Genomic DNA, 22221 nt, shown 5'->3' on the forward strand with positions numbered 1-22221 from the left:
ACCCCATTAATTGGCATCATGAATCAGATGTTAGCTTTAGTTAACTCATACTATTTGCTAACCATCTGTGTTCCATAGTTGTCAGTGAAAGAACCAGTACAGCACGTTTTCGATGTTATTAGAATCCTGGAATTGCATAGTGCTAATTATTAGATTGGTCAGTTTACTATGAAATGAGGGTAATGCTATTTTCTTTAGCAGGTTTTTGGTTGTTAGCAAGGTTGTCTGAATATTAAACAACATAGTCCTGTCCAAAAGGTGGTATATCTATGAAGAGTGGAGACAAATGGATTGTGCTTCTTTTTAGATAAAAGTGGTATAATTAGTAAGAGAAGTATAACAGTTATAGTCATATGTGACTACGATTTATATGTTTGTTTTTGCCATTTGCCTAAGAGAATGTCACTTAGATGTTAGCATGTTCGGATATATCTCTGCAGACATCTGTTGTCTGTTGAGTAATGACTGAGGAGTATATAACATTGGCAATGATCCAGAGGAAACAAAGAACTTAGGGCCAGTTCTTTTGGGCGGCTTAAAAAATAAGCTGCCTCTCCCCAGCTTAAAAAATAAGCCGCCTCTAAATTTTTTTGAGACTTCTAGAATATTTATTCCATGACTAGTTTAGAAGCCTCAACGAATATAGGAGGTGGCTTATGGGAAAAGCTGGGGAGAGGCAGCTTATTTTTTAAGCCGCCGAAAAAAACTGGCCCTTAGTGTGTATTACTACTGTTTTAAGAAAAAATGCGTAGGCAAATGGGTTGGCTGTGCTCTCCATCCTTCTAGAATTTTCCAAAAGGAAAAGCCGGATCTAATGGCATCATGTGCCATCATAGCCCATTGGACAAATTTCGAATATATTCAAAGGGAGCAGCAAAGCGTGCATCCGCTTCTAGTTCCAAGATGAATACCAAGTCTATAGTACTTCACAACATACTCAAACTCACATGATCCAACTCAAATGAAAATCTAAATGCATTTAATAATTATTAATCAAACTCACATGATCCAACTCAAATGAAAATCCAAATGCATTTCATAATTATTAGTTAGTCGGATGCAACAAAACCAACCATAACTCTACATGATCCAATCCAAAACAATATTTGAACACATCACAATGTGTGAATTCCTGCGTTTGTGAATGAAGCATAGAGTGTGTGTGTGTGTGTGTGTGTGTGTGTGTGTGTGTGTGTGTGAAGATGTAGCAATGGCAGGAGAGAGATGTGTGCGTGCAACACACGAGGCATACACCTCGTGGAAGAGAGAGACAGAGGGCGAGAAAGATTGTATATATGTGTTTTTTTATAGAAGCATCAAAAATTATGTTGGCAAACCTATATGCAGTATATTTTTGCAGCCAAGTGAGTAGTACATTAATTTATTGCATCTTTATGAAACAACCATTCTATAATTAGGCCATATCTTCTAAAGAGTGAAATTAATCACTGTCGAGATATGGAAGATATTACATGGCATATATTGTAATGAAGAATAATTAATTTCGAGGCATGGAAGAATCAACGAAATTAAAGATTTTTGAGAAATTAGTTACTTTCGATATTTGGAATTCTAATATAATTCCATAAAAATTACAAGGGCGAATATTTACTCTTTGTTGTCTTATTTGTTAATTTATAGACTTACCAAATAAGATAATTTTTAAGATCGTCCATATCTTACAAATAATAATGAATTTCAGGAAAATAATTTCCATATCTCGAAATAAGGAAATTTTGATTAAAAGATATTCCCCATGTATATGCTATAAATTCTATTTAATCAATACTACATATCAATCTTCTCTTTAAGATTATGCCAGCACAACAATTTAGACGAACCAACCAATGGGATAAATGATTTCTCTTTGCAATTTTCTTTGAGAATCAACGATGATTTGGTCAGATACTAGCGTTAATTGTATGCAACATATACACAAATAGATTGCATAAAAAATCACCATCTTTAACAAATAGTATATTTATTTATTGCCTTTTAAAAAAAGATACTCCTACATCCGAGGATAACATGGTATATAGTGCATTCTTTTCCATTTATCAAAGTAATTAATTGTTTTGATGTCTACAAGATATGTCTTGAATGTACCACTTATGAATACTTCCAAACAAAGGATGCAAGGCATATCAATCTTCTATTTAAGTTTGTGGTAAACACAAAATTCCTTACTGCAACTTGTTAGTTTGTAGGCGATTTTTCTATACCAAACTCACTGCAGATCACAATCACGCTCGCAAATGCCACATGTGGCACGCCTTTTGGTACTAGTACTCTTTGTGGTTTCTTTAGATCCCTGGGCATCAAAGTCGACAGCATCAAGCTATCATGAGTATCCTAGGAGATTAGCACATCACATACGAATGCCATCCTTGAATAGCAGTTCCAAGGTCACACGCACAGGTTCTGACAGAGCAGAGGCTTCGATCAAAGGAGTGGAAGAAATACCACACGTAAGTTTTAAATGCTTGTCTTATTTTGTTTCCTTCACAATTTTATGCCTTAATACTGTCAGCTGGAAGTTTCTTGCATAACTCTTTTTTCTTGAGTATGTCTGTTTTTTTTTTGCATCAACTATGCATGATTCTTGTTACTATCCAAAGCATCACATAGATAAGCTTCATAGAGTTACCCATGCGTCCAATCAGCGTTGGGGCAAATGCTCATAGCATGAGGCCAAAACCAAAGCTCTAGATAACAAATTCTAATTCTAGTGAGAGTTTGTTTTTAGCAATTGACTGTTTTTTCTACGTCCAATAGTCAGTGTGTATCCACCCTAGAAATTAGATCAGGCATTCGGGTTCATCACTTTATCTTCTAATACATCAGCCCCAAGCCACCAGAACTACCCCAACCTCCTCCACTGCCATGCCATCCTCATCGCCACAAGCCCACCACGTGGCCAAAACGCTAGTTAGTCCTTCCAGCAAATTATCTAGACCACTCGATCTCCCCTCTCCCTCCATCGCTGCCACCACCATCCAGATCTACCTCCCTTAGTTCGCCAGTTCCACCTCTCCTCCCTGATTGCGTATCTTCTAGCTTAACGTGGACCTGACCACAATTACCCCACACTACACTTTGTACCTATGGCGTGTCCGACTAACCTACAACTAATCTCAGGTAACTAATACTACTCACTAGAAAGGGTTCAAGGACATAATACAAGTATTACAAAAATATCACCTGTGCCTATAGTTTTTGCAATATACCATTTATACACAAAATATATGTGCTCAGGCGGATTTTTTCATAAAATTTGCTTTGAGGTATCTAGAAATTATTAATGAAGTATGTAAAAATAATAATGTGGTATAATCGGTCCATCTATGTGGCATATATGTTCAAGAATGCTATCCAGAACATAGTAGTTTATTTCAAACTTCGAATTAACTCACAACATTGTCTACAGTATTGTGCATATCAATCAGGTGAAGCAGCATATGCTGGTACTATAGCGACTATGGATGTCTATGCTTTTCCAAATTTGAAGAAGGGTCAATCAATTTCAGCCCATATCTCGGTGGCTGACAGCCAAACATCGAACCAACTTGTATCCGGATGGGAGGTAAAATTTGTCTCTATATTGCAATCTTCATTAGCTATACTAGTCATGAACATGTGCAATCTTCATATCATCTTAGAAAAAAGATGATATCAAAAGTTTTGAATACTTTGATATATATCATTGAATAAATTAGACATATAGAAGAAGGATGCCTCAGAATTATGCATTTCAGGTATCTTCATTTGTACTCCATAAAGGCTAAACATAAGTTGTCGATCATGCGGTGGGTCTAGATTTAATCTAATAATGCATGCAAACTGAGGGTAATTCAAGTGTTTGAATTTAATTCCAGAAAGGACTACATACACACACACATAAGCAATTGAAGTGCCGGAAATCCGTAGTCCATTATCTGATTGTTATGAAAGCATGTCGCATGGATGCACAACCAAGTTAACTAGCATGCATGTACATCCATGTTAATTAGCAAATCATAGCTCCAAAACCTTTACATGGAACGAAAGGAAAACTAGGGAAATTAAATACACATGTATGAGTTGGGCCTATGTTAACGAATGTAAAAACAGTATTTTGTGCGGGGCCCAAAATTCACCAAAGTATAGATGTGTTCTGCAAAACAATGCATTTATTTTTTTTAAAAGCAAACTATATTAAATTAAAATATAAAATACATTAATGTGATGAAAGAATAATAAAGTTTCTTAGCAAGTTTTTTTGGCAATATATATTCAAATAAACATATAAGCAATGTTTAAAGCTAGAATATAAGATTAGAATTTTGTGCATGCATCTTGGAAGAATGACATTGCACTAATAAAAATATAAGATGGATTGAGGAAGAAAAAAAATTAGTGTACCTCACTAGTGTTTTAGATTTAAATATTTTTTTTAAATTCCTCAAAATAATTAAGATGATCAGATCACGCTAGGGTGCTCTTCCTTTCCATTTTCGATTGACAACGTAGCATGGAAGAAAAGACACACATGGTAGAGAAAGATGCATAAGTAGGAGACAATAAGAGATGCAAACATGTGAATGCGAAATTCAAATGATAGATATATTTATTTTAAGATAATGCTTTTCACAAAAGGTGTATTTCGATAATATGAAAGGTTCATCGAAGGCAATAATAAATGAGATGTGAATTAGGAACAACCAAAGATGGATGCATGTGTAATGATTACATACAGGGCATGCATGGAATTAGGTAATAAGGATCAGAGATCTACGTCAAATAATTTATGTGTGCGACGGAGCATATATCATGAAGAAAGTGAAGAGATGTTGTGGCTACATTACTAAAGGTTTAAGCAAGAAACCATGTGAAGTGGCTAAAAAAACATCTCAACCAGGTTAAAATATTAATAAAGAAAAACAAGCTCGATGCGATAAAAATAAGCAGAACCAAAGCATCTGTTTACAAAGTGCCGACATTGAAGAGTAGAAGAGAGACATAAGTAGACTACAAATAAGGCACATGAACATAGAGTAAAATGATATGGCAGGTGCATTTCTTTTCAAACATAATTTTCACAAAAATCAAATTTAATTATTATTTTAGTACTAAAATAGCACACTAATCAAATACATACACTGTAATGCAATTAATGATCAAAGAGAACACAAGATTTAGTTACGAATAATCAATCTACGGATTTAATTCTATGTGGAGATTTTTGGAAGAATCATTGGTGAAAATCAGACATGGCAAAAACAAACCTCAAGGCTATCAATTTTTGGTTGTCAAACTCATGGTCAATTCCAACAACTAATACACGCAATGAAAGGACTTATGCCAAAATATATTCACGTGTTATGGAAACATACTTTTGGCTCAAAAATACCTATACCATTTATATGTAAAAAGGTAATAAAACAATTAAGTAATTAAATAAAAATACAATTGGAGACCTGGGATAATAACGCGTAAAAAAAATACCGAATGTAAAGGATGGAGGAAATCTAGCTGGATAAATGTGCGTGTCATCTTCCTAGATAGTATATATGGTTAAAGTGTAAATTTCACTGGACTGTATTCCTGTAGCTGTAGTTTCTTAGCAAGAATATTTTCCAACAGTTTCTATCTCGACCATTTTAACAGTGTTTGTAAACAGTAGTGTTCCTCAAATCAACTGATGTCACAAACGCCAAAATACAGCTTCTTCACTTGAAAACAAGAAATTTGTCGCTGTGTAGTGGACTCACGTTTAGGCTGGTCATAGTGGGAAGTAAGTTAAACTAGTAACATGCATATGTTACTAGTCTATTTACGGCCTTGTTCAATTACCTGCATATATTTTTTATTTTTGAGAACCGAGATGCATGTGTGCAACCTTTCAATAATATCGTCTGGCTCCGGCACTGAGGATCGATGTCTTCCGCCAACCACGTGATGTAGAACTTGTGACTTGTGGTGCGTGCAAGGATGCTAGGCTTGACATGGTCATTCGTTGGCAGGTGTGGTCAGGTCTTTCATGATGATGAGAATTTTAGTATTTGAAAGAAGTAGAGAAAGAATACAGGGACCGGTAACCTTCTCGCGTCGCTCCCCCCGCGAGCAACCGAGGGGGCAACCCTAGCCGCCGGCGCCTCAGGTTCCCTGTCCCTCTTCTCCCCTCGCCGCCGCCGGTCCGCGCCGCCGGGCAAAGCCCGGTAGGTGCTGGTAGGTGATGGCGGCGGCGGGGCCCCATCTCCTCCTCGCACGAGGGCTCGGTGCGGGCGGGCATCCTCGGGCGGCGGCGGCGCGCGGGCAGGTCCGGCGGCGGTGCTGCGGTGCCTCGTGCTGCGCATGGACGGCCGGACACGGCGGGGGCTGCGGGATCACCCGGAGGCGACAGGTACGGCAGCGTCCCTTGCCTATGCGGCGGTGGCTGGATCCATGGCCGGCATGGTGCTCTTCCCCTCGGTGGAGTCTATGCCTAGAGATGGGTGACGGAAGCCGCGGATCTGGCGTCCCGTCCAGATCCGCCCCGGCGTGGCAACTGGTGGCGCGTGGAGGACCGGCGAGGGGCGGCTGGAGGCTCCCTGCCGGCGTGCCGACGGCGGCTTCACGGCGAAGCTCCGTTCGGTTTCAGTCAGCTGCGAGATCGGGGGGCCGTGATTTCCGGTGAAAATCGCGCCGACTATGTTCGGTTCCCTTCTTGAGGCATCGTTGTTGTAGGTCATGGCTCCCCACTCGTGATGCTCCGGGAAAAACCCTAGATCTAGGTCTACCGGATCGGATGATGATGGCACTTTCGATGTTGTTGTCCCTTCTGGGGGCATCGTTTTGGAGCACGTGCTGGCTGGAGGGGACAAGAGGAGGAGCGGTGTTACATCTACCGCAAGACCGACGGCGGATCCCGGCGGCATGGCGCCGCGGAGGTTCAGCGATGGGTGCGTATTGGAGATGGACTCGCGCAGGAGGAGGAAGTTGTCTGGCGTCATGGTGGCATTGATCGCAGAGAGGCCTATCAAGGTCGGTGCATCAGTTCTGCTCTGAGGATGGACCGAGGAAAGATGGAAGCGACGGCCCTTGCAGCATGCGGCGCTCACTGGGAGTGTGCCAGACCGGTGTGGGACTCAATTTAGGTAGTGGCTTGGATGGGACACCCGGCTTTAGATGTTAGGCTTTGGTATGATGTTTGTTTGGTATTAGGCCCGGACATTCGGCACACCTTCATCAAGATGATAGGAGTAGCAACAACGTTGCCAAGATGGTGTCTTCAGGCTTATTGATGTATCACCTTGTATGGCTTTGTAAATAATTAATAATATGGCTGCATGCATCGTCCAGATACAGAGGCCAGGGTACATCCTCCTTTTTTTTTAAAAAGGAAAGAATACAAAAACTAAGTCGTTGCCTTCATTCATTTCCGTGTACTGTACTACGCAACAACTGCATTGGTATGGCGACACAAGTTGCACTGCTAGCTGCCATGTTAAAAACTCGCAGGGGTACGAAGGTGCGGGGGCACACTCGATTCGCGAAGTAATTAGATCCCGCATAAGAGCATAATAAATTTTAAGTTTCAATCGTTGAAACTTCTGAGTTTTCAACTGAAACTTGCGATCTTCTCACTCCCTTTTACCAAGTTTTATAGATAAAATTATAAGATATTTTTTCTGTCAGTCATGGATATAAAAATTGAGTTTCTCATACTAAGTTTCATGAGTTGAAACTTAATGTTTATTTTCAAAATTCGACAAAATATACTTAAAATGAATCTTATTTGAAAGTCCTCATCCAGAGAAACACAAATGTGAAAGCGGAACTTAATTTGAACTAAAGATATAAAGTTTTAAAATCGAGAGCCGAAAATAATAGCACGCGTGCTCCAAGTCCTCTCCCACTGCCATGCATGCTTTTGACTATCACCTACCCGCTGGCATTGCATGTGCATGGAAAGGAGGGGTATAACTAATTGATGCAAAATTACTAATCCTTTTGCGCAGCTAGAGGAACAATTCCGTGAGTCGGCCAGACACATATATAATTCTGAATTCAAGCTGTTGCTGCATAATATTGTGTTTGTTAGTCATAGACGTGGTACTCAAAGTTTTATGTCCCTTGGCTAATCCTAGCGGCAAACTCAAGACCTCACGGCAAATATTCATATGGTCTGGATTAATGTTGTTGACCCATTTATAAAGAAGTCAACCCATTTCCTTTTACAGATTGATCCAGATCTATATGGTGATAGCAAAACACATTTCTTCGTATACTGGACGGTATGATGTGATCAATTCACAAATTTCATTTCATAATACGAAGACTGCATTTAACTGATATGTTCTTGAAATGTGTTTTTAATTTGAACGGAAGACTGATAGGAAGAATGGATGTTCTAACTTGGATTGTGACGGCTTTGTACCTGTAAACTTGGCTACTATTACTCCCGGAGATACTTTGGAGCCATCTCGTGGACACATGAATATTACATTGAAGATATTTAAGGTATGATTTTCAAAACACGGTAACCCTATCAGTCATACAGACGTAATCCTTTTTTGGAGATCGCGTAATAGTTTGCACATGCTTATATTATTATTTAGCATCAAGGTATCAAAATTGACTTCCAAATGAAGCCGGAATAATACTATGTCCATCTTGAAATACATTTTTTTCAAAACTCAACTATTTCTATCAGTAACAATTCAATAGAAAAATACCGACATCTATAAGACCAAATTGATAAAATATGAAAAATATATTGTAAGATGGATATTTTTTACAAATTATTTCACGATGAGCCTAATGATACTTTTGGTATTGTAGATATTGATGTCTTTACCTGTAAACTTGGTCAATTGAAAAGTTGAACTTTTCAAAAAATTAAACATCATTTATGTTTTCAAAATGAAGGGAGTATGCCTGTTTTTTTGCCGTTGTATTTGAGTATGTTTTGTTGTGGCTGACAGGTCATGTAACTATCTTTTTACATTGATATTGTAGAGTAAAGAAGATGGAGATTGGTGGCTACACTTTGGACATGATATCAATAATCTTAGCCCAGTAGGGTATTGGCCAAAAAGTCTTCTCAATGGCATGCAAGACCATGCCGACGATATAGAATGGGTAGGAAGTACTTTTTCCTTCTCCGGGGAGATTAGTCCACTGATGGGCAACGGGCACTGGCCAAGAAGCAATTCAGCAGCATCTTTTCGGAATGTTCAGTATATTGATAGGAATGGTAAAGGTTATGATCCTCCTATGGGTAGTCTTCATGCTTTTGAGAGCCACAAACAATGCTATCGGACTGGTGTATTTCAGCTTCAGGTCCAAGGCAACATGTTCTACTATGGGGGCCCAGGTGGTTGCACTGGTTAATTAGATTAATTTTGAATGACAATAACTCCAATCTAGCTTGTATTTCAAAAATAATCTGGCGAAAGAAATTGCTTTAGTTAATCTGATGTTTTCGTTATGTGCCCCCTTTCAATGTATGCTCACAGTTATATGCAATTCAATTTCCATATAGCCTATACGACAAATGCTCGCTAGAGAAAGAAGATAAGAGAGTTATCACATTTCATATGCAAGTGGATATTCTTGCATGCTCCCGCACAAAGAAGTTTTTTCATGAATGTTGTGATGTCAATGAGGTTAGAAATCAACAAAGGGATTTCTTTTCATGGTGGGGTGAAAAAGATTTGCTTGTCGTTTTAAGATTGGAAGCGAGAAATTTATAGGAAGAAATACACTAGGACTTAACCACCTGCACACAAACACATAAACTTATCCTTCTAGCCTACCCGCAGCCAGTTGGGCAGCATTTCACAAATCAACATCATCGATCCTAATTTCTAAGGGTTTTTTTTCAAACTAGCTGCCACTATCAGGATTCCAATCCTAAATAAATGTCGATATTGTTTGCAAACTGGAGTAGCTCAACGAACAACAATTAAATCACCCATTCAATCGACTAATCCTAATTGCTAGGGTTTGATTAGAGACGTACCTGTTGCCCAACTATATCGGATGGTTCTTGTGGGCTGCGACGTACACCGTTCCGCTTTGCCATCAGAGCTCAGGCGGACGGTCGGAGTGGGCAGCGGGGCTGCTAGGGCACGACGGACGGTCAGAGTGGGCAGCGGGGCTGCTAGGGCACGACGGCAGCGGGGCTGCTAGGGCACGGCGGACGGGCATAGTGGGCAGCGGGGCTGCTAGGGCACGGCGGTGGTGGGACTGCAATGAGAACAGCGGCGGCTGTTGGGTGGGGATGCGGCTGCTCGCTCAGGGTTGGGCTATTTTAGGCAAAAGAAAGCGATAGCTCATCGAGCCCAGGTCCCACTCGTCATAAGCGGTCACGGCCACGGTCCACCTGCCATTCGCGGCCCACATGTCCAAAGAACTGAGGCCCCACACGTCAATAATTGAGGAGGTAACGGTCAACTGCATTGACCTGGCAGCAAGGCTCCGTTTGGGATTTTGTGAGAATGGGCCGAGTGGTGGAAGGCAAAGGTGAGGAAAGTTAGATGCTATGGGCAAAACTAAGCACAACTAAGGAAGGGAGGGGCACATAAATAGATATCCCATTATGGAATAATCACTTTGGTGGCTAAGGTACAAGATGCTAGACAATTCAAAAAATTAATCCAATCTATCTGCTCAATGTTAGCTTTAAAATCATTACTGAAGTTTTGATGAACAGATTGAGCAGTTTGATCAAGCCCATTATTTCCCCTACACAAACTACCTTTATTAAAGGGAGATATATTATGGAGGGGAGGGTGGTGCCACATGAGGCCCTAAATACTATCCATCATAAAAAAACAAAGTGCACTCTTATTCAAGGCGGACTTTGAGAAGGCTTGTGATAAGGTAAAATGGCCATTTTTTTTACAAAATGCTGAAATTAAAGAATTTTCCTGGTCAATGGTGTGACCTGATGATGCACACTATGACTGGTGGACATGTGGGAGTCAAGGTAAATGATATGACTCATAAAGAGCTGAGACAAGGGGATGTCATGTCTCCCTGCTATTTGATTTAGCTGTTGATGTCTTGACCATCATACTAGATAAAGCCAAACAAAATGGTTTTGTTAAAGGGGTAATGTCTGAGTTTGGTAATAATGGTGTGAACATGCTTCATTATGTAGATGATACCATATTTCTTATACAAGATGATGAAGAAAGTGCCAGAAATTTAAAATTCATTCTCAGTGCATTTGAACAGATATCAGGATTGACTATTAATTTCCACAAGAGTGAGATATTTTGTTTGGTGAGGCTATTAATAAAGCAGAAAAATATCAGGAAATTTTCACTTGTGAGCTTGGGAAAATGCCATTGAAATACCTAGGTTTACCTGTTTCTGATGTGAGGCTAGGGAATAAGTTTTGGAAGACTGTTACTGAGAAAATTGAAAAAAAGATGTGTCTATTGACAAGGGAGATTATTAAATATAGCAGGTAGAGTGACCTTGGTCCAGTCCTGCCTATTTAACATACCCATATATGTGATGTCTTTTTTATCCCTTACCTGCTGGAATTAAAAAAATGATTTCTTCAGAGCTAGACTGGTCTGGCAAGAAAATGAGGACAAGAAGAAGTATCATTTAGTCAACTGGAAAACCTGCTGCCTCCCAAAAAACTTGGGGGGGGGGTAGGGATCTTAAATCCAGATCTTATGAATAAAGCTTTGCTAGCTAAATGGTTTTGGTAACTTGAAATTGACGAAGGAATCTGGATTGATATATTACTTAACAAATATGTGAGTGGCAAATGCATTTCTGGCATTAGAAAAAAAAACAGAAGATTCTCAGTTTTGGGGCAGCCTCCTGCAGTTTAAAAATCTTTATTATCAACATATTAAGAAGCGGTTGGGTGATGGGAGGCACACTAGGTTTTGGAAAGATTGGTGGGTAGGTTCCAAACCTCTAAAGAAGGCCTATCCTAGCTTATACAACCGGATAGTTTACTGATTTATTTTGCAGATAAAGAACCCAGAGCAAAGCTACTGATGCTAGGGGAAAATAATCAAGCGGGTGGCAAATGAAATCTATCACGCGTCGCAGGGCTGGAGACCAGGAGTGCAAAGATTGGAAAACTGGAAAAAAAAGATAGGTGATATTTCCTTCATCTATCGTGGCGATGATGGATGTGAGCTACCTATGTATCTTACCTTCTTCAGCGTTTTATGTCTAATGCGTCTGCTGCTTTCGTCTAGACTTTGTTTATTGCTTTCAATCCGCAGGTTGCGCCCCCGTCGTGTGTGGATTATGTTCTGTTATGTCGTCTAAACCTTTGCACTTATCTAGCTTCTGGTAGATTAAGTATGTTCTAGCCTAGATTTGTGATGCTCTCTTCGTCGAAAAAAACTTGTCCCAAGCTTGTGCCGGATACATTCATTTGAGAGACAAACTTTTTCGGACGGAGGAAGTATATGATGTGCTTTTGATGGTTTCGTTAATAAAATCGAAGGGACCCCTCTTTTGATTAAAAAAGAAAAAGAAAATCGATTGAAAGTGTTTCATAAAAAAAAGGTCACACAAGAGTCCCCAACGGGTCATCTCTGATCAGACCCTGGGTCCCCGACCCCTTTGTCAACACGAACAAACGCGACAGGGAGGGGAAAAAAAATCTTATACGACCGGGTCAGGGAGAGAGAGGAGAGCAGAGAGGGGAAGGCGATGGGGGCGGCGAAGAGAAGCGGGGGTGAGAAGGGGCTCCTCTGGAGGCTGCCGGAGGTCACCTCAAGGGAGCTCGGCAAGATCGGCCCCGCCTTCGGGCTCGGCATCGGCTGCGGCGCCGGCGCCGGAGTCGGCTTCTTCGGCGGTAAAACCCTCCTCCTCCTCCTCCTCCCCCTTCCTGTACAGTCCAACCTTCGTTTTGTGCTCCTTTCTCCTGCTCCTTGTTTCCGCGTTACCCTGCGCTCTTGACGGGCTGATTGATTCGGCGGGTTGTGCTACTTGAGCGCCATATGCTTCCCGTGCCCTGCTTTCTGTCTCGTTGGTTGATTGGATGGTTATTGCCAGGTTCAGATGCTCCTGTCCTCCACGGTTCAAAAATATTGCTAATTGCTAGTAGTTCTGTTCAGATTATAATTCGTTTTGAAGTTAGCCAGGATGGGGTTTAATAGAGCAGGGCTAGGGTTTGCTCTAGGACTCATCTGGTTAGAGCAGCCTCATTAGGGAGGCATATATATATATAGGCATATGACACAAATTTCTTAATGGGGATGTTTACACAGATTGGGATAATTTTGTTTTAATGCATCGGCTGTAATTTTAGATACTTATGGCTTGTCAAGTGGTATAACAACATTGGCCTTGGATGTATGACAATTTGGCTTCCAACGGTTTAGCCAAGGTTTATCCTAATTACTGCGCCCAGATAGTCCACTTGCCTGTATCATTAAACTTTCTGACAAATACAGTGTAGACTGAATAGCATGCTGGCCACTTGAACTCTGAGAATTTAAGATTTGTCATCCAAGACATTCACATCATCACAAGGGACACCAATGCATACATAGCTAAAATATCATTAAGGCAGGATCAATGGTATGAAAATTATTGTAGTTTTATTTTCTGTAAATGTTAAGGCATGTATTATAAGTGCTGTTCAAAGTGTATTATTCAACACTTGGGGCCCATTTTAAAATTTTGAGCAACCAAAACTTTTAACTTTTCTTACTTTGTTACTTTAGATAATTGTAGATGTAGTGTGTAAAGAAGTAAGCATGACGACGCAAGCAAGAATATTGATCTATTCAAGTGGTTAGCTATTACTGAATAACACTTCAGTAATTCTGCTAGGTATGCCATACTCAATTTGGTATATTTCTTGTATGAAATTTATAAATTCTGAAAGTTATGTGTACTCCCTCTATAAAGAAATATAAGAGCGTTTAGATCACTAAAGTAGTGATCGAAACACTCTTATATTTCTTTACGGAGGGAGTAGTTGTTAAAAGTGTGATCATTGAATGGTATATCACATGGTGAGATCTATTCTTTTGCTCCCTTGTAGTTTGCTACTCCCTCCGTTCCTAAATATGAGTCTTTTTAGAGATTTCAATATGGACTACATACGGAGCAAAATGAGTGAATTTACACTCTAAAATTTGTCTACATGCATCCGTATGTAGTTTATATTGAAATATTTAAAAAGACTTATATTTAGAAACGGAGGGAGTATCAGAAATATAAGTTAGAAGAATGCTTGCATATTTATTTCCTTGCATTGAATAATTTTAAGATGGCATACCGACAAGTTTTGTAATGTCGTAAAAATGTTGAGCTCTTTTTTTCCAAAGCTAATCCATCTATTATATACAGTTCATTGATTCATTGGAATCTCCTCCCTCCCCTACTGTTTGTCTAATTTTTTAATGAACTCTGTATAATTTTATTTTTTCATGAATAATGTAGGTGCAGGATTAGGTTATGGATTTCCTGGACTCACTTTAGGCTTCGGAGTTGGAGCTGGCTGCGGTATAGGATTTGGTTTTGGTTATGGCTTGGGCAAAGGAATTGCTCATGATGAAAAGAAAAGACATTCAAACGTTGGTAAAATGTTCCAGGAAACTCCAAATCTGCCTAAGTAAGTACTGTGTGGGCATGAAATATTTAGAGTGATTTGTGCAACAGACATTTCTATACGTGCTATGCCTTGTTGCCTAACCTTGTAATATCTATAATCTTTGAAGTTTTTACTCTAGTTACAGCTGGTCATGTAAGTGAATTTGGAAGAACAGCAATCTGGAGGGTAAAGTGGAATTATTATCAACTGGCTTGAAACAAACACTCCCAGTAGTTGATAAAAGACAAGAGAAAATTGACTTGTGCTTTTTTATTGATATTGTCTGAACTTTTAAAATACGTAGCTTACCAAATGAGATTGGAGAAAGAACCTTAAAGAAGCTTGCTTATGCTTTGAAATGAAAAGATATCTTCAAGCAGTACCACGCATAATAGTTATGGCAGTTTGACTGGAATAACCCTGAAGAAGAGCTTTATTCAGTATTGCAGTGTGAAAGGCAAAAGGAAGAAAATGAACAGAGTGGTCAATTCCATGCCAGAGCCAAATCTATTTTAACTTAAGCTCCATCCTTGCCCACATTTGGCATTACAATATGACCTTATAAGTTATGTTATTGTACCGTAACATCTTAGCACGTAGGGGTGTTCAAGTACGGGTTGATCCCAACCCGTCCAAAACTGGCTGTGAAGCCATAGTTCATTTTCCTTCTTTCCATGTGATGTCAGCAGTGGTGCCATTTCGAAAATTTATATGCGATGGTTCACTAATGACTGGTTGAACTGAGACCATTTTTGAACACCCCTCTATTAGCTCTACTTGTTTCGTCCAGACTCATAAACAATACACATATTATAGGCATGCAACACTTGATGACTTGAACGCCTAAAATGAAGTGGAAATATTTAGCGATAAGTGCAAACCATGGAAAACCACACCAATTTTTTTGTGTTCCTCACTGAACATTGTAAAATGGCATTTCTATGTGAACTAATACTAACCTAATGATTGCGTCATGTCTTGTTGAAACGGTCCTGAAAATCCGAAACGGTGTAAATTGCCTGGAGGAATCTAATCACACAACCTAATCCCTGAAGCCTAAACCCACGAGCTTTTAGAGGACTAGTACAGACTCTTCACAATCTCATTCTCTATCAGGATGGTAACAGGTGCAACAGTGGGATATTTGAAGTGACATCCAAGTATCTCGTGTACGCATAATGTAACTATGCCCACAAAAACAAACAAAAATAGCATCTCATTCCTGACTCCTGACATAAACTACAATATCACACTCTGCTATTACTCTTTCTGATAGCATGAGGGTTTCGAATAAATAGACCTGGTAGAATGTTACAGAAAACAGATTTGTTAGTATTAATTTCAGAATTTGAGCTACTTCAGCACTAATTGTTTGAGATTTTGTTTTATGTGCAACAAAAACTGCATTTTTTGTCGCATTAGACATAATTTAATCAGTTTTGTTTTGTCATGGTTAAAAATCAAGTTGAGGTCCCAACACTACTCATTCCTCTCTCAGTTAATGCGCATGTGTTTTACTGCAGTAAACAACAACAACAACAACAACAAAGCCTTTAGTCCCAAACAAGTTGGGGTAGGCTAGAGGTGAAACCCATAAGATCTCGCAACCAACTCATGGCTCTGGCACATGGATAGCAAGCTTCCACGCACCCCTGTCCATAGCTAGCTCTTTGTTGATACTCCAATCCTTCAGGTCTCTCTTAACGGACTCCTCCCATGTCAAAATCGGTCGACCCTGCCCTCTCTTGACATTCTCCGCACGCTTTAGCCGTCCGCTATGCACTGGAGCTTCTGGAGGCCTGCGCTGAATATGCCCAAACCATCTCAAACGATGTTGGACAAGCTTCTCCTCAATTGGTGCTACCCCAACTCTATCTCGTATATCATCATTCCGGACTCGATCCTTCCTCGTGTGGCCACACATCCATCTCAACATACGCATCTCCGCCACACCTAACTGTTGAACATGTCGCCTTTTAGTCGGCCAACACTCCGCGCCATACAACATTGCGGGTCGAACCGCCGTCCTGTAGAACTTGCCTTTTAGCTTTTGTGGCACTCTCTTGTCACAGAGAATGCCAGAAGCTTGGCGCCACTTCATCCATCCGGCTTTGATTCGATGGTTCACATCTTCATCAATACCCCCATCCTCCTGCAACATTGACCCCAAATACCGAAAGGTGTCCTTCCGAGGTACCACCTGGCCATCAAGGCTAACCTCCTCCTCCTCACAGCTAGTAGTACTGAAACCGCACATCATGTACTCGGTTTTAGTTCTACTAGGCCTAAACCCTTTCGATTCCAAGGTTTGTCTCCATAACTCTAACTTCCTATTTACCCCCGTCCGACTATCGTCAACTAGCACCACATCATCCGCAAAGAGCATACACCATGGGATATCTCCTTGTATACCCCTTGTGACCTCATCCATCACCAATGCAAAAAGATAAGGGCTCAAAGCTGACCCCTGATGCAGTCCTATCTTAATCGGGAAGTCATCGGTGTCGACATCACTTGTTCGAACACTTGTCACAACATTATTGTACATGTCCTTGATGAGGGTAATGTACTTTGCTGGGACTTTGTGTTTCTCCAAGGCCCACCACATGACATTCCGCGGTATCTTATCATAGGCCTTCTCCAAGTCAATGAACACCATATGCAAGTCCTTCTTATGCTCCCTATATCTCTCCATAAGTTGTCGTACCAAGAAAATGGCTTCCATGGTCGACCTCCCAGGCATGAAACCAAACTGATTTTTGGTCACGCTTGTCATTCTTCTTAAGCGGTGCTCAATGACTCTCTCCCATAGCTTCATTGTATGGCTCATCAGCTTAATTCCACGGTAATTAGTACAACTCTGAACATCCCCCTTGTTCTTGAAGACTGGTACTAATATACTCCGTCTCCATTCTTCTGGCATCTTGTTTGCCCGAAAAATGAGGTTGAAAAGCTTGGTTAGCCATACTATCGCTATGTCCCCGAGACCTTTCCACACCTCAATGGGGATACAATCAGGGCCCATCGCCTTGCCTCCTTTCATCCTTTTTAAAGCCTCCTTCACCTCAGACTCCTGGATGCGCCGCACAAAACGCATGCTGGTCTCATCAAAGGAGTCATTCAGTTCAATGGTAGAACTCTCATTCTCCCCATTGAACAGCTTGTCGAAGTACTCCCGCCATCTATGCTTAATCTCTTCGTCCTTCACCAAGAGTTGGCCTGCTCCGTCCTTGATGCATTTGACTTGGCCAATATCCCTCGTCTTCCTCTCCCGGATCTTAGCCATCTTATAGATGTCCCTTTCCCCTTCCTTCGTGCCTAACCGTTGGTAGAGGTCCTCATATGCCCGACCCCTTGCTTCACCAACAGCTCGCTTTGCGGCCTTCTTCGCCATCTTGTACTTCTCTATGTTGTCTGCACTCCTATCCAGGTATAGGCGTCTGAAGCAATCTTTCTTCTCTTTAAGCGCCTTCTGGACATCATCATTCCACCACCAGGTATCCTTATCTTCGCTTCTCCTTCCCCTGGACACTCCAAACTCCTCCGAGGCCACCTTACGAATGCAAGTCGCCATCTTCATCCACACATTGTCCGCATCCCCTCCTTCCTCCCAAGGGCCCTCCTTAAATACCCTCTCCTTGAACACCTGAGCTACCTCCCCCTTGAGCTTCCACCACTTCGTTCTAGCGACCTTGGCACGCTTATCCCGCTGGACACGAATCCGAAAGCGGAAGTCAGCAACCACCAGCTTATGCTGGGGTACAATACTCTCCCCAGGTATCACCTTACAGTCTAGGCACGCACGCCTATCTTCTCTTCTCGAGAGGATGAAATCAATCTGGCTAGAGTGTTGGCCACTACTAAAAGTCACCAGATGTGATTCTCTCTTTCTAAAGAGGGTGTTAGCTACAATCATGTTGTAGGCTAGAGCAAAGCTTAAGACATCTTCTCCTTCTTGATTCCTGATGCCATAGCCAAAGCCCCCATGCGCCCCTTCAAAACCTGTGTTAGATGTACCCATGTGGCCATTCAGGTCTTCTCCTATGAAGAGCTTCTCACCAATCGGTACACTCCTAACCATGTCTTCCAAGCCTTCCCAGAACTCCCTCTTGGTGTTCTCATTGTGGCCTACTTGCGGGGCATATGCGCTGATAACATTGAGAACCAAGTCCTCAGCTACCAGCTTGACCAGGATAATCCGGTCCCCACGTCTCCTGACGTCTACCACTCCATACTTGAGGCTCTTGTTGATCAAGATGCCTACGCCATTTCTGTTTGCAGCCGTCCCCGTGTACCACAGCTTGAAGCCGGTATCCTCCACCTCCTTCGCCATTGGGCGGGCTGTGTTTTACTGCAGTAATATGCCAATATTCTTTTTCTGAAAATTGTAGTATAAAATAGAACATAATTTGATTTGATGTTTATTTTGAAATCTTGAAGATCTGTGCAAGTTCTCTGTTTGTGATGAGAAGGAAATTAAGTATTATCTCACCCTATCTTTGTTTCTCATGGCTGAGATTCGTCAAGTTGCTACCTTATGGCATTTGCCACACCCAGAAGATAACTTCAATTTGCATGCAAAAGAATGTGTATTGTTCCATGGTTGCTCACCCTTTCCTCCTCTTCTCTATTCCAGGGACACCATTGCCGGTTTATTTGACGAGTTGGTTGTAAACACCAAAAAGCTTGCCACCGCAACTTCAAAACAGATTGAAAAATGGCACTGAGCTGCACCCCCAGATGGCTGCTGCTATTTGCTATCTTAGATGGTGATTAGTTGGATAGAGACTACTGTGTCACATTAATATCCCATTTTGAACATTTGTAAGTAGGTTTGTATTCAAGTAGGGTTCTGACATTATGCTATAGGGCTTGTTTGAAATTCTCAAAATGTTGAACATTGTGGTAGTTAAGAAAGAAAGTTCGAACCGATGGATGCTTCTTATGATCGTTGTACATGTCGGGTTATGTTCTGTTACTGGTTTTGCTCATCTCATCTGTTAAAACTTGAGCCTGATTTGGTGCTGTCAAATTGTGATGGATCTCTGGGGGTGTGTGTGGTCTGGAACTCTTGTCTTGGTTCTCTCCATCTCTCATTGGATATCTGTCCCTATCTGTTATGTTTGGACCAATTGGTATCTCATGGCTCCTGATAAACGAGATAACAAGCGGCCCTAATGGTGCCACATCAGCACCCTCATCTGCCAAGTCAGCACAGCCCGCCCAATCAGGCCCAAGCAACAGATAGCCCTCCTGAATACTGAGCCAATCACAGCCCCCTCGGCCTATCCTTCATGGGCCCACAACATCCTCCAATCCTCATTTCCATCCATTTAAACTACACCACATTTCCCTCCACAACCACCCATCACATCCTCCCTTCTTGCTGAGCTGAGCACGCCCCTTCTCTCTCAACTTTGGGCTGAGGCAATGGCGGCGCTCGCTCCGACGAAGATGCTCGGCACCCGGCTCAACTTCGCCGGATCCTCCAGGTATGCCACAGCGGCACCAACTGCTGGCGCACAGAAGATCGTCTCCCTCTTTGATCGCTTCAAGAAGAAGCCCGCCCCGAAGCCGAAGCCCGCACCCGTTGCCACCTCGAGCGTAGGCATCGACGACGAGCTCGCCAAGTGGTACGGTGAGTACAGAGAAATCTGGGGGGCTCGCAGCTGAGATTGCACTCTTTTCAGGTAACTTGTTCAGTTCTGAATATAAGTATGTATCTAACTCTGTCTTCTATTTGTTTCAGGCCCTGACAGGAGGATCTACTTGCCCAACGGTCTCCTTGACCGGTCGGAGGTGCCGGAGTACCTCAACGGAGAGGTTCCCGGAGAGTAAGTCATAGGCCTCCCTCCATTTAGCAGCATACTTCACAAGTTCTCACATGACTGAAATGCTCATGTATGTAAGCATAAGTGATATGCATCTGAACTAATTGCTTGCTCTCCCTTTGGACTTGCAGCTACGGCTATGATCCTTTTGGTCTGGGCAAGAAGCCAGAGGACTTCGCCAAGTAAGTACAGTAGTAATCTGCATTTTGCAAGTATAGACTAATCTGTGAAGTGTATTCTATCAAATTTCAGAACATATTATCTCGACTAAGCAATGTTGTCCTGGTATTCTTTCAATTCTGCAGGTACCAGGCCTTTGAGCTCATCCATGCCAGGTGGGCCATGCTCGGCGCCGCCGGATTCATCATCCCCGAGGCGCTCAACAAGTTCGGCGCAAACTGCGGCCCCGAGGCCGTTTGGTTCAAGGTAGTAATTGCTGAATGCTGGTCGTCAGTTTTCACGGCTTCAGATTCAGAACTTTGGAAGTTTGAACTCACGGTGCCATAAACAACATCCTGCAGACCGGCGCCCTTCTCCTCGACGGCAACACCCTCAACTACTTCGGCAACAGCATCCCCATCAACCTGATCCTCGCCGTCGTCGCCGAGGTCGTCCTCGTCGGAGGCGCCGAGTACTACAGGATCACCAACGGACTGGTCAGTATCCTGAAACATAGATATTCGTTGCCGCAGCTAGGCGTCCTTGTACTGACCAACGGTTTCGTCAACTTCTCCGGCAGGAATTTGATGACAAGCTCCACCCAGGTGGCCCATTCGACCCGCTCGGCCTCGCCACCGACCCGGACCAGGCGGCGCTGCTCAAGGTGAAGGAGATCAAGAACGGGCGGCTGGCCATGTTCTCCATGCTGGGGTTCTTCATCCAGGCCTACGTCACCGGCGAGGGCCCCTTCGAGAACCTGTGCGCGCACCTCAGCGACCCCTTCGGCAACAACCTGCTCACCGTCATCTCCGGCGCCGCCGAGAGGGTGCCCAGCCTGTGAGCTGGCCGTTAATTGCCCGTCCGCCGCCGTCGGCTGTTGATGATCAGCTGCATGCGCGCGATGCAGCATCATGTGCTGTGTGAATTTTACCGGGGAAAAGTATGAGAGTACGAATGTGCCGTACGTGTAAATTATCAAGGGGCAGAAGAAACATGACCGTTCTGATTTCTGATGGGAGTATCGGACCACTGCTACTTGAGTAATTTCTGAAATGGTTTTCATCATCGTTAAAAACCAGATTGACTCTTTTTGAAACTTGATTGGTTATTAAGTCCTTGCATATATTGACTTTCCGCAAAAAAAAAGTTCTTGCATATAGATAGTAAACCTGTTATTGATTACATTATATTATATGCATAGATTACAAATATATTATTGCCGAATTTGAAGTGCTGGAATTATACCAAAATCTTACAGATTCTAGGATATGTTCTTCACATGTAGTAAAATCTCTATCTCAATAGTAATTTTTAAAAACTTTTGATATACCACAAGAATATAAAGATAACATGTACTCCCTCCGTTCCAAAATAGATGACCCAACTTTGTATTAAATACAAAGTTGGGTCATCTATTTTGGAACGGAGGGAGTATGTATCATATAGACCGAAGTTGCAAATGCAAATTGAATCCAATAGTTGACAAACCATAAAAAAACTCAAAAATACTTCTATGGATAGTATTTTCTAAACGACAAATCTATCCACCAGTCGACTGATGGTTTGCGACAGGCACGCACGATCGCTTTTTTTCCTTCGATCTTTCTTTTCTTCTCTGGCGCGTAAAAAGAGCTTTGTAAAAATAGTGCCACTGCTAGGATTCAAACACATGACCTA

The 22221-nt window shown here is 41.9% G+C and overlaps 3 protein-coding genes across 3 annotated transcripts; all 3 read left to right on the plus strand.

The window, feature by feature from the left end:
• The first annotated feature begins 6969 nt into the window (after window positions 1-6969).
• LOC123089995 (uncharacterized) lies at window positions 6970-9354 on the plus strand. Its single transcript, XM_044511500.1, has 4 exons — window positions 6970-7002; window positions 8202-8255; window positions 8350-8481; window positions 8980-9354. Exons 1-4 carry the CDS (start codon window positions 6970-6972, stop codon window positions 9352-9354), a joined length of 594 nt encoding a protein of 197 aa, XP_044367435.1.
• A 3188-nt stretch (window positions 9355-12542) lies between these two features.
• Window positions 12543-19586, plus strand: LOC123091227 (protein TRIGALACTOSYLDIACYLGLYCEROL 5, chloroplastic). Its single transcript, XM_044512670.1, has 3 exons — window positions 12543-12805; window positions 14404-14575; window positions 19191-19586. The coding sequence occupies exons 1-3, from the start codon at window positions 12661-12663 to the stop codon at window positions 19279-19281; spliced, it is 408 nt and encodes a 135-aa protein (XP_044368605.1). The 5' UTR covers window positions 12543-12660; the 3' UTR covers window positions 19282-19586.
• A 297-nt stretch (window positions 19587-19883) lies between these two features.
• LOC123091226 (chlorophyll a-b binding protein CP26, chloroplastic) lies at window positions 19884-21557 on the plus strand. Its single transcript, XM_044512669.1, has 6 exons — window positions 19884-20192; window positions 20304-20388; window positions 20517-20567; window positions 20691-20811; window positions 20907-21041; window positions 21125-21557. Exons 1-6 carry the CDS (start codon window positions 19985-19987, stop codon window positions 21383-21385), a joined length of 861 nt encoding a protein of 286 aa, XP_044368604.1. The 5' UTR covers window positions 19884-19984; the 3' UTR covers window positions 21386-21557.
• Window positions 21558-22221: the final 664 nt, after the last annotated feature.

The sequence above is a fragment of the Triticum aestivum genome, chromosome 4B (genome assembly GCF_018294505.1).
Source record: "Triticum aestivum cultivar Chinese Spring chromosome 4B, IWGSC CS RefSeq v2.1, whole genome shotgun sequence".
Classification (NCBI taxonomy): Eukaryota; Viridiplantae; Streptophyta; class Magnoliopsida; order Poales; family Poaceae; genus Triticum; species Triticum aestivum.

What these genes read in the sequence shown, in the direction of transcription:
- LOC123089995 (XM_044511500.1), top strand. Translation starts at nt 6,970, where the DNA reads ATGGTGGCATTGATCGCAGAGAGGCCTATCAAG. An exon ending in ATTTCTTCGTATACTGGACG is followed by an intron (nt 8,256 to 8,349) that starts GTATGATGTGAT and finishes TTTGAACGGAAG; the next exon opens with ACTGATAGGAAGAATGGATG. An exon ending in TTACATTGAAGATATTTAAG is followed by an intron (nt 8,482 to 8,979) that starts GTATGATTTTCA and finishes TTGATATTGTAG; the next exon opens with AGTAAAGAAGATGGAGATTG.
- LOC123091227 (XM_044512670.1), top strand. Translation starts at nt 12,661, where the DNA reads ATGGGGGCGGCGAAGAGAAGCGGGGGTGAGAAGGGGCTCCTCTGGAGG. An exon ending in CGGAGTCGGCTTCTTCGGCG is followed by an intron (nt 12,806 to 14,403) that starts GTAAAACCCTCC and finishes TGAATAATGTAG; the next exon opens with GTGCAGGATTAGGTTATGGA. An exon ending in GAAACTCCAAATCTGCCTAA is followed by an intron (nt 14,576 to 19,190) that starts GTAAGTACTGTG and finishes TCTCTATTCCAG; the next exon opens with GGACACCATTGCCGGTTTAT.
- LOC123091226 (XM_044512669.1), top strand. Translation starts at nt 19,985, where the DNA reads ATGGCGGCGCTCGCTCCGACGAAGATGCTCGGCACCCGGCTCAACTTC. An exon ending in AACGGAGAGGTTCCCGGAGA is followed by an intron (nt 20,389 to 20,516) that starts GTAAGTCATAGG and finishes TTGGACTTGCAG; the next exon opens with CTACGGCTATGATCCTTTTG. An exon ending in CCGAGGCCGTTTGGTTCAAG is followed by an intron (nt 20,812 to 20,906) that starts GTAGTAATTGCT and finishes AACATCCTGCAG; the next exon opens with ACCGGCGCCCTTCTCCTCGA.